Source organism: Macaca thibetana, chromosome 1 (genome assembly GCF_024542745.1).
Source record: "Macaca thibetana thibetana isolate TM-01 chromosome 1, ASM2454274v1, whole genome shotgun sequence".
Taxonomy (NCBI): domain Eukaryota; kingdom Metazoa; phylum Chordata; class Mammalia; order Primates; family Cercopithecidae; genus Macaca; species Macaca thibetana.
Window position 1 is genome coordinate 188249276 of NC_065578.1, and position 11319 is coordinate 188260594.

Below are 11319 nucleotides of genomic sequence, written 5' to 3' on the forward strand. Positions count from 1 at the left end.
GCCCAGTGGAAAGGTTTTAGGAGCTGAAGAGGGGTAAGAGATGGGGGCAGGATAAGATGTGTACAGAGCAGAATAGATGCAGCCTTAATCTATAAAGCACCATTATAAGCTGGTAAGGAAATACACCACAGTAGAAATGTAAAGGACATAAAAGCATTCACAGAAGAAATACTGTAATAGGCCAATAAATATTTTATTTTAAAAGTGTATTACTTCCGGATTTCAAGACCAGCCTGACCAACATGGAGAAACCACATCTCTACTAAAAATACAAAATTAGCCGAACGTGGTGGCGGGCGCCTGTAATCCCAGCTACTCGGGAGGCTGAGGCAGGAGAATCGGTTGAACCTGGGAGGCAGAGGTTGCAGTGAGCTGAGGTCATGCCATTGTACTCCAGCCTGGGCAACAAGAACAAAACTCTGTCTCAAAAAAAAAAAAAAAAAGTGTATTACTTTTCTAGTAAGAAAACAAGGTATGCAAAATAGAAAGAAAGACTATTTCATTCTATGAAAATTTGTTTTCTAGGAGAATTTGATTAGGAATACTTTGAAAAAGAATTCAAAGAAGAAATGCTTAATCTTGTTTTCTAAATCCCCTATACCCTCAATTTCATAGGTAAAAGCAAACCTCACATTGCCCCTCAATGTGAATGGTTTCTTTCAGCCAGAATGATTTCTCCTTGATCTTATGAATATATCTTGTTCTTTTCTATGTTTTGTTTGGACAAACTAGCTTTTCTCCCCTCCCTTGTCCCCACTTTAGTCAAAATTCTGTCAACATTTCAAAGCACGTGTTTCTGGGACAAGCATTTCCAGCCATGGTTACCAAGGCATTCACTGGACTCAGTCATATGCCACATCAATGTTTACATTCTATTCCTGCTTATCTTTTTTCCAAAAGGTGGTTGCAGAATTGTTATATTTCCCCATGGAACTTTTGTTTAGTAATGTGAGCACTGAAGATGTTCAGTTTATCTTTTGTTAATAGACTGAAAAAATGTTGGCTTTCTATTTAAAGTATTCTTATTTTCAGTTTTATATTCTGCTATACATATAATTCTTTTACAAACATCACTTATCAGAAGCCATCATTTTTCTATAGGGGCAATTTAATTAACGTGTAATATTTCCTCTGGTTTGAGAGAGACTTACGTTTCTTGCGATCTATACTCCCTTTGCCCATACTGTCAGTCAAAACTATAAATTATCACCATGAAAATGTGAGATAACAAGGAATATACTGTCTTATTGCTGGACAACTAGTGCTGAGAAGTATCAGGTCAGTGATAGTTTTAAAGTACCCTTTGACCTAGCAGTTTTGCTCCTAATAATTTATCCTCGTTGGCCACAGTGGCTCATTCCTGTAATCTCAGCACTTTGGGAGGCCGAGATGGATGGATCACTTGAGGTCAGGAGTTCAAGACCAGCCTGGCCAACATGGTGAAACCCCGTCTGTACTAAAAATACAAAAAACAAAAAATAGCCAGATGTTGTGGCGGGCACCTGTAGTCTGAGCTACTCAGGAGGCTGAGGCGTGAGAATTGCTTGAACCCGGGAGGCGTATGTTGCAGTGAGCCGAGATTGCGCCACTGCACTCCAGCCTGGGTGACAGAGCTAGATTCCATCTCAAAAAAGTAAAATAAATAAATAAATAATAATGTATCTTCAAGATATATAGGAATACATATGAAATGATTTCTAAGACATTATTCACTGTAGCATTGTTTATAATGATAAATAGTGAGGTCTGTCCAGCAATACGTGGCAGGTTAAATTATGATGCTTCTATATAGTGGATTATGCAATATGAAGAAAATGGGGAAGCTTTTTACATTCAGATATTGAAAGATCTCTAACGTATATTGTTTACTGAAAAGAGGGAATGAAAAATGGGAGGGGAGTGTATACAGACAAAATCTCTTGAGGGATATACAAGAAACTAGAAACAGTGGATACCTGTGGGGCATGGGAGTCACTGGGCAGGTGAGGAATGAGGTGCGGGGAGACTTTTCACTGTGTGTCTTTTTTTTTTTTTTTTTGAGACGGAGTCATGCTCTGTCGCCCAGGCTGGAGTGCAGTGGCCGGATCTCAGCTCACTGCAAGCTCCGCCTCCCGGGTTCACGCCATTCTCCTGCCTCAGCCTCCCAAGTAGCTGGGACTACAGGTGCCCGCCACTTCGCCCGGCTAGTTTTTTGTATTTTTTAGTAGAGACGGGGTTTCACCGTGTTAGCCAGGATGGTCTCAATCTCCTGACCTCGTGATCCGCCCGTCTCGGCCTCCCAAAGTGCTGGGATTACAGGCTTGAGCCACCGCGCCCGGCCCACTGTGTGTCTTTTTATACCTTTTCGATTTTTGAACCATTTGTACTTATTGGCCTAAGTACAGGTCGAACAGAATAATAAAAATTTCTGAAAATCTGTCTTTCACCTTCCAATACATATGTTATTGCATTATATTATTATGATTTTGACTTAATATACATCCATAAAACTTATTTATTCTGAATTAGGAAGTCTATTATCTTAAATTATTAAACTGATCTAAAACAACTCTTAAAAGAATACTAGGTCATAAATAGTGGCAGAAAGAGAATTGCAGGATTGAGGAACACTCAGAATGTGGGCCTGGCTATCCTTCACTGGTCCCTTGTCTCTGTCTTTCAGATGGTTCCTTCATCAGCTTCAGGCCAAGTTCGAAGTCACTATGTAGACTGGAGAATGTGGCGCGATGTGAAGAGACGAAAAATGGCCTATGAATACGCAGATGAGAGGCTACGTATTAATTCACTCAGGAAGAATACCATTTTGCCAAAAATTCTTCAGGTTAGCTAATTAAGATGAGTCCCTTTGTACCACAAGATCCTTAACTCACATCAGATCGCTTTTGATACTGTTTGTTTTGACTTGGTATCAATATAATTTCTGGAGAATAAGATCCACATCAATATAAACAAATAGCCTTGAAACTTATTTTGGTGAGTTTCAAATTAAAGACTATTCACTCCTAACTAGCCTTTCAACTGTTTCATTATGCCAGCCTTAGAAAGTACTGGTAAACTGGGTGTTATTTTCACCTAAGGTCTCTCCCTGACTTCATCCCAATCTTGTTTTTTTTTTTTTTTTTTTTGAGATGGAGTCTCTCTCTGTCCCCCGGGCTGGAGTGCAATGGTGCAATCTCAGCTCACCGCAACCTCTGCTTCCCAGGTTAAAGCAATTCTCCTGCCTCAGTCTCCTAAGTAACTGGGATTACAGGCGCATGCCACCATGCCCAGCTAATTTTTGTATTTTTAGTAGAGACGGGGCTTCACCATGTTGGCCAGGCTGGTCTCAAACTCCTGACCTCGTGATCCACCCATCTGGGCCTCGCAAAGTGCTGGGATTACAGGCGTGAGCCAGTGCGCCCAGCCTCATTGCAATCTTTTAACTGGCAAGGCATTGGGAGGCATTGCTGATGTTGAAGGCTATGTGCCTAGCACACAGCCTAAACTGTTCCTTACCCAGTACCATTCTAAGCCTGTCTCCCTGAACTCCCTTGCCCACCTCTGTGTGCTGAAGTGCCTTTCCATTAAGGCTTACTTTCTTGTCATACTGCTTGGGTTGAATAAGAGGATGTCTACCCTGCTTGGCTTTCTGAAGCATAAAGCCCTGCACCTAAGTGGTGATGTAGCATATCTGCATTAAGCAGGCTTATTAGGGAGATATAAATTAAACTCAAGGCCACTCAAGTTACTGAGAACTCAGATTTTAAAAAAACTACATTTAGAGAAGTTGACAGAATGATATACATCCTATTTATTACTATGGTTTCTTTTTAGTGTTGTCTGGATTAAGCCAGATGAGCAGAAAACTGAGGGCCTTGGACCACTGGGTTATGGCTTACACTAAAGTGGCATTAAGCTACTTTCCTACATTTAGGGAGTAATAAGAAGTGGCAGGCCAGGCACAGTGGCTCACACCTGTTATCCCAGCACTTTGGGAAGCCGAGGCGGACAGATCACCTGAGGTCAGGAGTTCAAGACCAGCCTGGCAAAACCCTGTCTCTACTGAAAATACAAAACTTAGATGGGTGCAAGTGGCACATACCTGTAATCCCAGCTACTTGGGAGGCTGAGGCAGGAGAATTGCTTGAACTTGGGAGGCAGAGGTTGCAGTGAACCGAGATCATGCCACTATACTCCAGCCTGGGTGACAGAGCAAGACTGTGTCTCAAAAAAAAAAAAAAAATGGGGCCCCCAAGAATCTGAGCTCAAGACGTTGATCATAGAGGCAGGGAAGCAGGATGGTGGCTGCTTGGAGCTAGGAGGACTAGGGTGTATGGGAGGTATGGGGGACAGGGGGAAATCAGGAGATACTGGTCAAAGCGTGTACTTTCTGTTGTAAGATGAATCAATTCTGTGGAGCTAATGCACAGCACCGTGACTACAGTCAGTAGTACTGTATTGTGTACTTGAAATTGCTAAGAGAGTAGATCTGAAGTGTTCTTAACACACACACCCAAAAGGTAATCTTGTGAGGTGAAGGATGCGTTCATTAGCTTCATTGTGGTAATCATTTCACAATGTGTATGTTCAGGAAATCATGACATCGTATGCCTTAAATATATGCAATTTTTATTTGTCAATTATACCTTAATACAGCTGGGGGTGTGTTGTTTGAGTACCTTTATGAAGACACCCAGAAGAAGTGTCTCTGGTATGACTAGCAGCAATAACTGTGCAGAGTCTGAATCATGTAAACTGATCATGGTTCTCTGCTGCCTGCTAAGTTTGTTACAAGTCAAATTTATGTCCCAGTTCTAACAAACTTACAGGCTTTCACAGCATGCACTTTTGTGTTCCTGAGGCTTTTATCTTTTCTACTCTCATTTCTCTTTGCCCCAGTTTCCTCATTTGTAAACTGCCTTAAATCTTTCGGGAAACAAGGAGGAGTATGTATCAACCAACCAATCGATCAATCAATCAATCAGTAATTTCTAGCTATTCTTTAAAGTCCACCTCCATGAAACTTGGCTTCAATCTTCCTGCCCAGTCATTTCTTCTCTCCAGTTCCTTGTATAGCATTTATTGTTTACTACTCAATGGCTCAGTCATGTTGTTTTTTCGGTTTTTTTGTTTTGTTTTGTTTCGTTTTGTTTTTGAGATGGGGTTTTGCTCTTGTTGCCCAGGCTGGAGTGCAGTGGCACGATCTCGGCTCACCACATCTGCCTCCTGGGTTCAAGCGATTCTCCTGCCTTAGCCTCCTGGCCAGCTGGGATTACAGGCATGCACCACCACACCCAGCTAATTTTGTCTTTTTAGTAAAAACGGGGTTTCTCTATGTTGGTCAGGCCGGTCACAAACTACCGACCTCAGGTGATCCGCCCGCCTCAGCCTCCCAAAGTGCTGGGATTACAGGCGTGAGCCACCGCGCCTGGCAATCATGTTGTTTTATGTAATTCTGTTAGTTCATAATGGTAACACATGCATAAGCTTTTGTGTTAATTTTTGGTTTGTATATACTTTCATTTAATTTGTGTTCTTTTAATGTGTTAATTATTTTGCTTGCACCACAGTCTAGCACAGGGTCCATTATACTTGTCAGCACACTTACCAGATTAAAGTGAATATTATGAACACTCACACTCTTGAACACATACATAGGAAGAAATCTCTACTGACAAAACCTGAGCCCTAGCTACTGCTGTAATCCCGCTTTTCTCCCCTCAACCATTTTGCCCTTACCTGATTCATCCTCTACCTTGCAAATGATTTTTTAAAAATATAAACCTAATCTGATCTCTCCCCTTTACTTCTCCAGTTGTCAGAATCTTTACCATAGACATCAGGACTCCATGTGATACTCTCCTTCCTCCTTGTCTAGTCTTATCTCAAGCCATATTCCCTCCTATTTGATCATCAGCCCAGAGGTTTCAAACTTCTGTGATTCAAAAAACGTGAGGAGGCAACAGAAATACATTCACATACTTTACCAATGACTTAAACAAAAGTATGTAGCTGTACTATTCATATTCGCTCAAATCGGAAGATGAGACAGATGATCATCAAAGGTAGGATGGATAAATGAATTATGGTACTCATGCAATGAAAATTACCTGCCAGTGGCCGGGTGCGGTGGCTCACACCTGTAATCCTAGCACTTTGGGAGGCCGAGACAGGCAGATTGCCAGAGCTCAGGAGTTTGAGACCAGCCTGGGCAACGTGGCGAAACCCCGTCTCTACTAAAAATACAAAATTTAGCTGAGTGTGGTAGTGCACACCTGTAATCTCAGCTACTTGGGAGGCTGAGGCAGGAGAATCACTTGAACCCAGGAGGCAGAGGTTGCAGTGAGCCGAGATTGTGACATTGCACAATCTGTCGCCCATAGCCTGGGTGACAGAGCGAGACTCTGTCTCAAAAAAAAAAAAAGGAAAAAAGAAAGTTAACTGCCAGTGAGAAGGAGCAAGATACATGTGCAACAATGTAATGTGATCTGTGTAATAATGTGATTTCCCTTAGGACGTGGCCGATGAAGAAATCGCTGCCCTCCCCCGGGATAGCTGTCCCGTTAGAATCAGGAATCGGTGTGTTATGACGTCCCGTCCGCGTGGTGTGAAGCGGCGCTGGAGGCTTAGTCGTATAGTCTTCCGTCACTTAGCTGACCACGGGCAACTTTCTGGGATCCAGCGAGCAATGTGGTAAATGAGCTCCAGAACCTATTGAGCTTGCAGGGAAGCCAGTTCCAGCAAGAAAAGATTTTTTTAATAGACCAAACCCTAAGCTCTACAGGGGCCCAGTACAGTTGTTTGGCCTACCTGATGCTATCTCTAAACTACTTTTAAAATGAAGAAATTTGGGTGTTTCATGTCAGTGAATTATCTTTTCTCTTGGACTTAATAAACATACTGTTCCATACATAGTGCAATGAGTAGTATAATATTTTCTGTGAATATGTTTTTTATACCCTCCTTTTAAGTTTAATCTTTTAGTAACATATAAGGGTTTTTGTTTTTAAGAGCATTATTTCATAAAATGTTATACATAATCCAACTAATTGACATGTAGCTCATTTATGGCAGTTTGTAATCCTGGGCTAGCTTTCCTGACCTGCAGAGCTCCCCTTCCTATTATTGTTGGATAACACAGTAGATTGGATAGCAAGGCTGCTATTCTGGATTATCTAATGCTCCACTTCTTTGTGTGATGGCTGAACAAAAGAACCACTAAGTGTTTTCTTGTCCATCCTTAAGGGACTTTAAAACAAATTATGCCTCTTTAAGTCCTTGAAGGTTTCCATCCAAAGAGGAAGAGTTTTGTTGGAACAGTATATATTCCACATTTTTATGTTTATTTAATTCATAACAGAAATGAGTAAGGGTAGCACAAAATTCTCATTCAGTAACTCAACAGTGTGATCAGCCCAGTGATAAAAATACACATATTGAAGTACCTACTTAACATCAGGAAAATATTCCTGGAGAACTTATTAATAAATCAGGAGGTGAGGGGTGAGATTTTTTTCTGCACACAGAGGGAACAAAAGCACAAAGAAGCAAAGGCACTCTAGCATCGGAGAACCACAGTCACTTCAGTGGATCAGCTATATGAAGCACAAGACAAGGCTCATATAGTGGAGGATCTCACAAATCATGTGAAGGAATTAAGACTGACATACCAGGTATTAGATAGTTTTAAGCACAGGAATGACATCATCAGTTTGTAACACAGGTAAGTGATGGCTGTGTGGCAGATGGCCATGAGAGGAAAAGGCTACAGGCAAGACAACCAGTTAGGAGGATGTCTTAATTGTTGAGGAAGATGAAGGCCTGAACTAACGTTGTGGTATTTACTAGAGAAGAGAGGACAGATTTTTAAAGTTTTAGGAAAGAAAATTGGGCAAGACTTACAAGACTGATTATATCTAAGAGGTAAAGATGGCTCTCTCAGTTCCTGATAAAAGTGTCTAGATAGATGGTAGAGGGCAACTCCAAGATAGAAAATTTGGAAAAAGAACAGATTTAGGGGAAACAGAAGATAAGTGAGTTCAGGTTCCAGTCATGCAGTGTTGGAGATGCCTGTGTCATCTGATGAAGACTAGTATGCAGCTGGATAGCAGAGTCTGAAACTCAGGTGGAGGTGAAGTTATGAGGGAATTATCACAATCTAATTTGGATTCATATTTCTTAAATATGTATGACAACTTACCAACTAGAATGTTCTAGCTAATAACTAGTAACTAGTGTTAATCAAATCATAACTAGAACAATCAGATTTACTGATTTCTGGCATATCATTGAAAGGACACCCCACATCTTTTTGGTTTGTTTGAGTAAGTCCAAGTATGATCCATGTATTTCATTTGGTTGCTACATCTCTTACATCCCTTTTGTTCTATAAACCTCTTCTCCACAACTTTATGTCATTCATTTGTGGGAGGAACCGGGCCATTTTTCCTGTAGAATGTCCAACATTTAGCTGTTTGCTTCTTTCGTGTGTTTTTAAATGTATTCCTGTCACCCAAATTCCCTATAAACTGGTAGTTACATTGAGACTGGCCTAGATTCAGGCTCCGTGTTTTGGAGATGAATTTTCATCAGCAGCGCTGTGTACTGTTACACCAGAAGGCACGTTATCTGTCTGTCCAACTTTGAATGCTGCTTGACCAGTAGGTTCAGGTGGGATCAGCCTGGTCCCTGCATTTGAAGTTAACCATTCATTAACCTGCAACTCAATGGTTTTTGCTTTTTTTTTGTTTTACAGCATTTTAATATACTTCACAAATTTGCATGTCATCCTTGCACAGGGGCCATGCTAATCTCTGTATCATTCAATTTTAATATATGTGCTGCTGAAGCAAGCAGTTTTTGCTTTTCATTGATGATTGTTACTCTGATCTGTTGTTTTATTAAGGTTTGCAATTGTAGTTTTCTAATTCCATAATTTTTCTGTATTGGCTAGAATTTTTCTGTCAAGAACTTTTCCTTATCAGCAATTTATTTTCCTGAAATATACTTCTTCAAGATAAATGCATGATTCTTTAACAATTTTTAGAGTAAATGAGTTGGTGCTCTAGCCAATGAAAATGGTAACAATCATTTATTTTTCACTGTAGTGAACTTGCAAATTTTGTGTATATTGTTTCAATCTATTCCATTCATTATTTATTGATGCTCAAATTGTCCCATTACCAGTGGGAGCCCCTTGTTTACTGTATCCTACTGAATTGGTACAGAATTATTCAATATTTCCTTGCTTTCTGACATAAGCTAACCCAGGTCTACTTTGTCCATTTCCTGCCTCAGACACTTTTTCCAAGGGTTCGTGGACCTTTTTGTAGGAAATAGTGTTTAGAGACCACACTGAGCACTAGGCAGTGCTGACGGCTATTATCATCATTGCATTTAGGTCCTTTCAGCGGGCCTACCTAGGCAAGTCTTTTTTTAAAAGGTAAAAATAGACCGGGTGCAGTGGCTCACGCCTATAATCCCAGCACCTTGGGAGGTTGAGGCGGGTGGATCATTTGAGGTCAGGAGTTTGAGACCCAGCCTGGCCAACATGGTGAAACCCTGTCTCTACGAAAAAATACAAAAATTAGCTGGGCGTGGTGGCACACACCTATAGTCCCAGCTCCTCGGGAGGCTGAGGCTGGAGAATCCCCTTGAACCTGGGAGGCAGAGGTTGCAGTGAGCTGATATTGCACCACTGCACCCCAGCCTGGGCAACAGAGCAAGACCCCGTCTCAAAAAAAAAAAAAAAAATGGCGAGTTTTTATTGATTTTAGAATGTATTTAATACAAATACAAAAATCTTAGCTCCTAATGACATCAGCCTGTTTACCTTTATCATAAATTGTATTGAAAGTTTCAATATAATTTTACTGCTAACACTAGTAATTAGAGTTTTAGATTCACTTGTGGTTTTTTTGTCTTTAGAATCCATCTCACTACCAATGGGTGAACACTTGTGTTCTAGTTATTTGAAAGTAGTTTGTACTACCAACTTGATGTATATACATGCTGTAGTTTGAACATTTGTGTACTTCTAAAATTCACATTGCTATCTAATTCACAATGCATTGACATTATTAAGAGGTGGGGCCCTTAGGGGGTGATTAGGCCAGGATGGCTCCACACTCATGGATGGGATCAGTGCCTTTCTAAGAGGGCTTGAGGGAGAGTTTGTCCCTTTTACCCTTCCGATACTGCAAGAAGGCACCATACTGGAAGCAGAAAGCAAGCCCTTACCAGACACCAATCTACTGGTGCCAAATCTTAGACTTCCCCAGCTTCCAGAAGTGCAAGAAATAAGTATTATTTATGAATTCTTAGTCTGTGGCATTTTGTTACAGCAGCAGGAATAGACTAAGACAATGTGTTGGTGGGTTTAGGGTCATTTTTTACTTCATCAATCATGTTAAATTTTAGATGGTTCTAACGTCAAAACTCTAGAAAAAGTTACATTCACAGACTAGCTTCCATCCTCATCTCCTTCCTTCCCCTGCTAACAATTTTTATTAGCTTTGGGTTTACCCGAGGTTCTTTTTGAAACATAAGCAAATACACCTATGTGCATACATTCGCATTTCTCACCCTTTCTTACACAAACCCAGTGGGTATACCATAAATGTTCTGCACTTTGCTTTTCCCCTTACTCTATCCTGGTGACCATTTTACATTATACAGAAATCTTCATTGTTTTGTGACTCCCTCATGTGGATGAACCGTAATACTTTCCTGTTTAATACACTTGGGTATTTCTGATCTTTTGCATATAGCATTCCAAATTTTTGTAAATGCACCTTTCAGAGCCCAGAAAGAAGTTAAAATTCTGAGTCAGAGGATAAATGCATATGTAATTCTGATGGTTATTACCAAATACTCTTTTTGAGACAAGAGTCTTACTCTGTCACCCAGGCTGGAGTGCAGTGGCACAATCTTAGCTCACTGCAAACTGTGCCTCCCGGGTCCAAGTGATTCGTGTCCCTCAGCCTCCCAGGTTCAAGTGATTCTCGTCCCTTGGCCTCCCAGGTTCAAGTGATTCTTGTTCCTCAGCTTCCCGAGTAGCAGGCATCTGCCACCATGCCCAGCTAGTTTTTATTATTTTCAGTAGACAGGATTTTGCCATGTTGGCCAGGATGGTCTCAAACTCCTGACCTCAAGTGATCCGCCCGCCTTGGCCTCCCAAATGTTGGGATCACAGGCGTGAGCCACTGCACCCACCTAAATACTCTTGAGTGTTAACCAGAGTTTAACTTTTTCATTCCATTCCCATATATGTGTCCTTATTTCTCCACAGCCTCAACACTGAATACATTTGTTTTTAAACTTTTTCCAGTGAAAGGTAAA

General features: G+C 40.9%; 1 protein-coding gene and 1 pseudogene across 19 annotated transcripts in view; one reads left to right on the forward strand and one right to left on the reverse strand.

Annotated features, from left to right (window-relative positions):
• The window catches only part of MRPS14 (mitochondrial ribosomal protein S14), an 868813-nt gene extending 861889 nt beyond the window's left edge, over positions 1-6924 (forward strand). For all 19 annotated transcript variants that reach the window (XM_050767417.1, XM_050767329.1, XM_050767334.1 and 16 more), the window contains 2 exons: positions 2663-2821; positions 6494-6924. In XM_050767417.1, coding sequence (XP_050623374.1) covers positions 2663-2821; positions 6494-6676 — 342 coding nt within the window. In that variant the 3' untranslated portion in view covers positions 6677-6924. The remainder of the gene's footprint in view (positions 1-2662; positions 2822-6493) is intronic.
• Positions 6925-8732: 1808 nt separating this feature from the next.
• LOC126944744 (uncharacterized) lies at positions 8733-8831 on the reverse strand (annotated as a pseudogene).
• Between the last annotated feature and the right edge of the window lie 2488 nt (positions 8832-11319).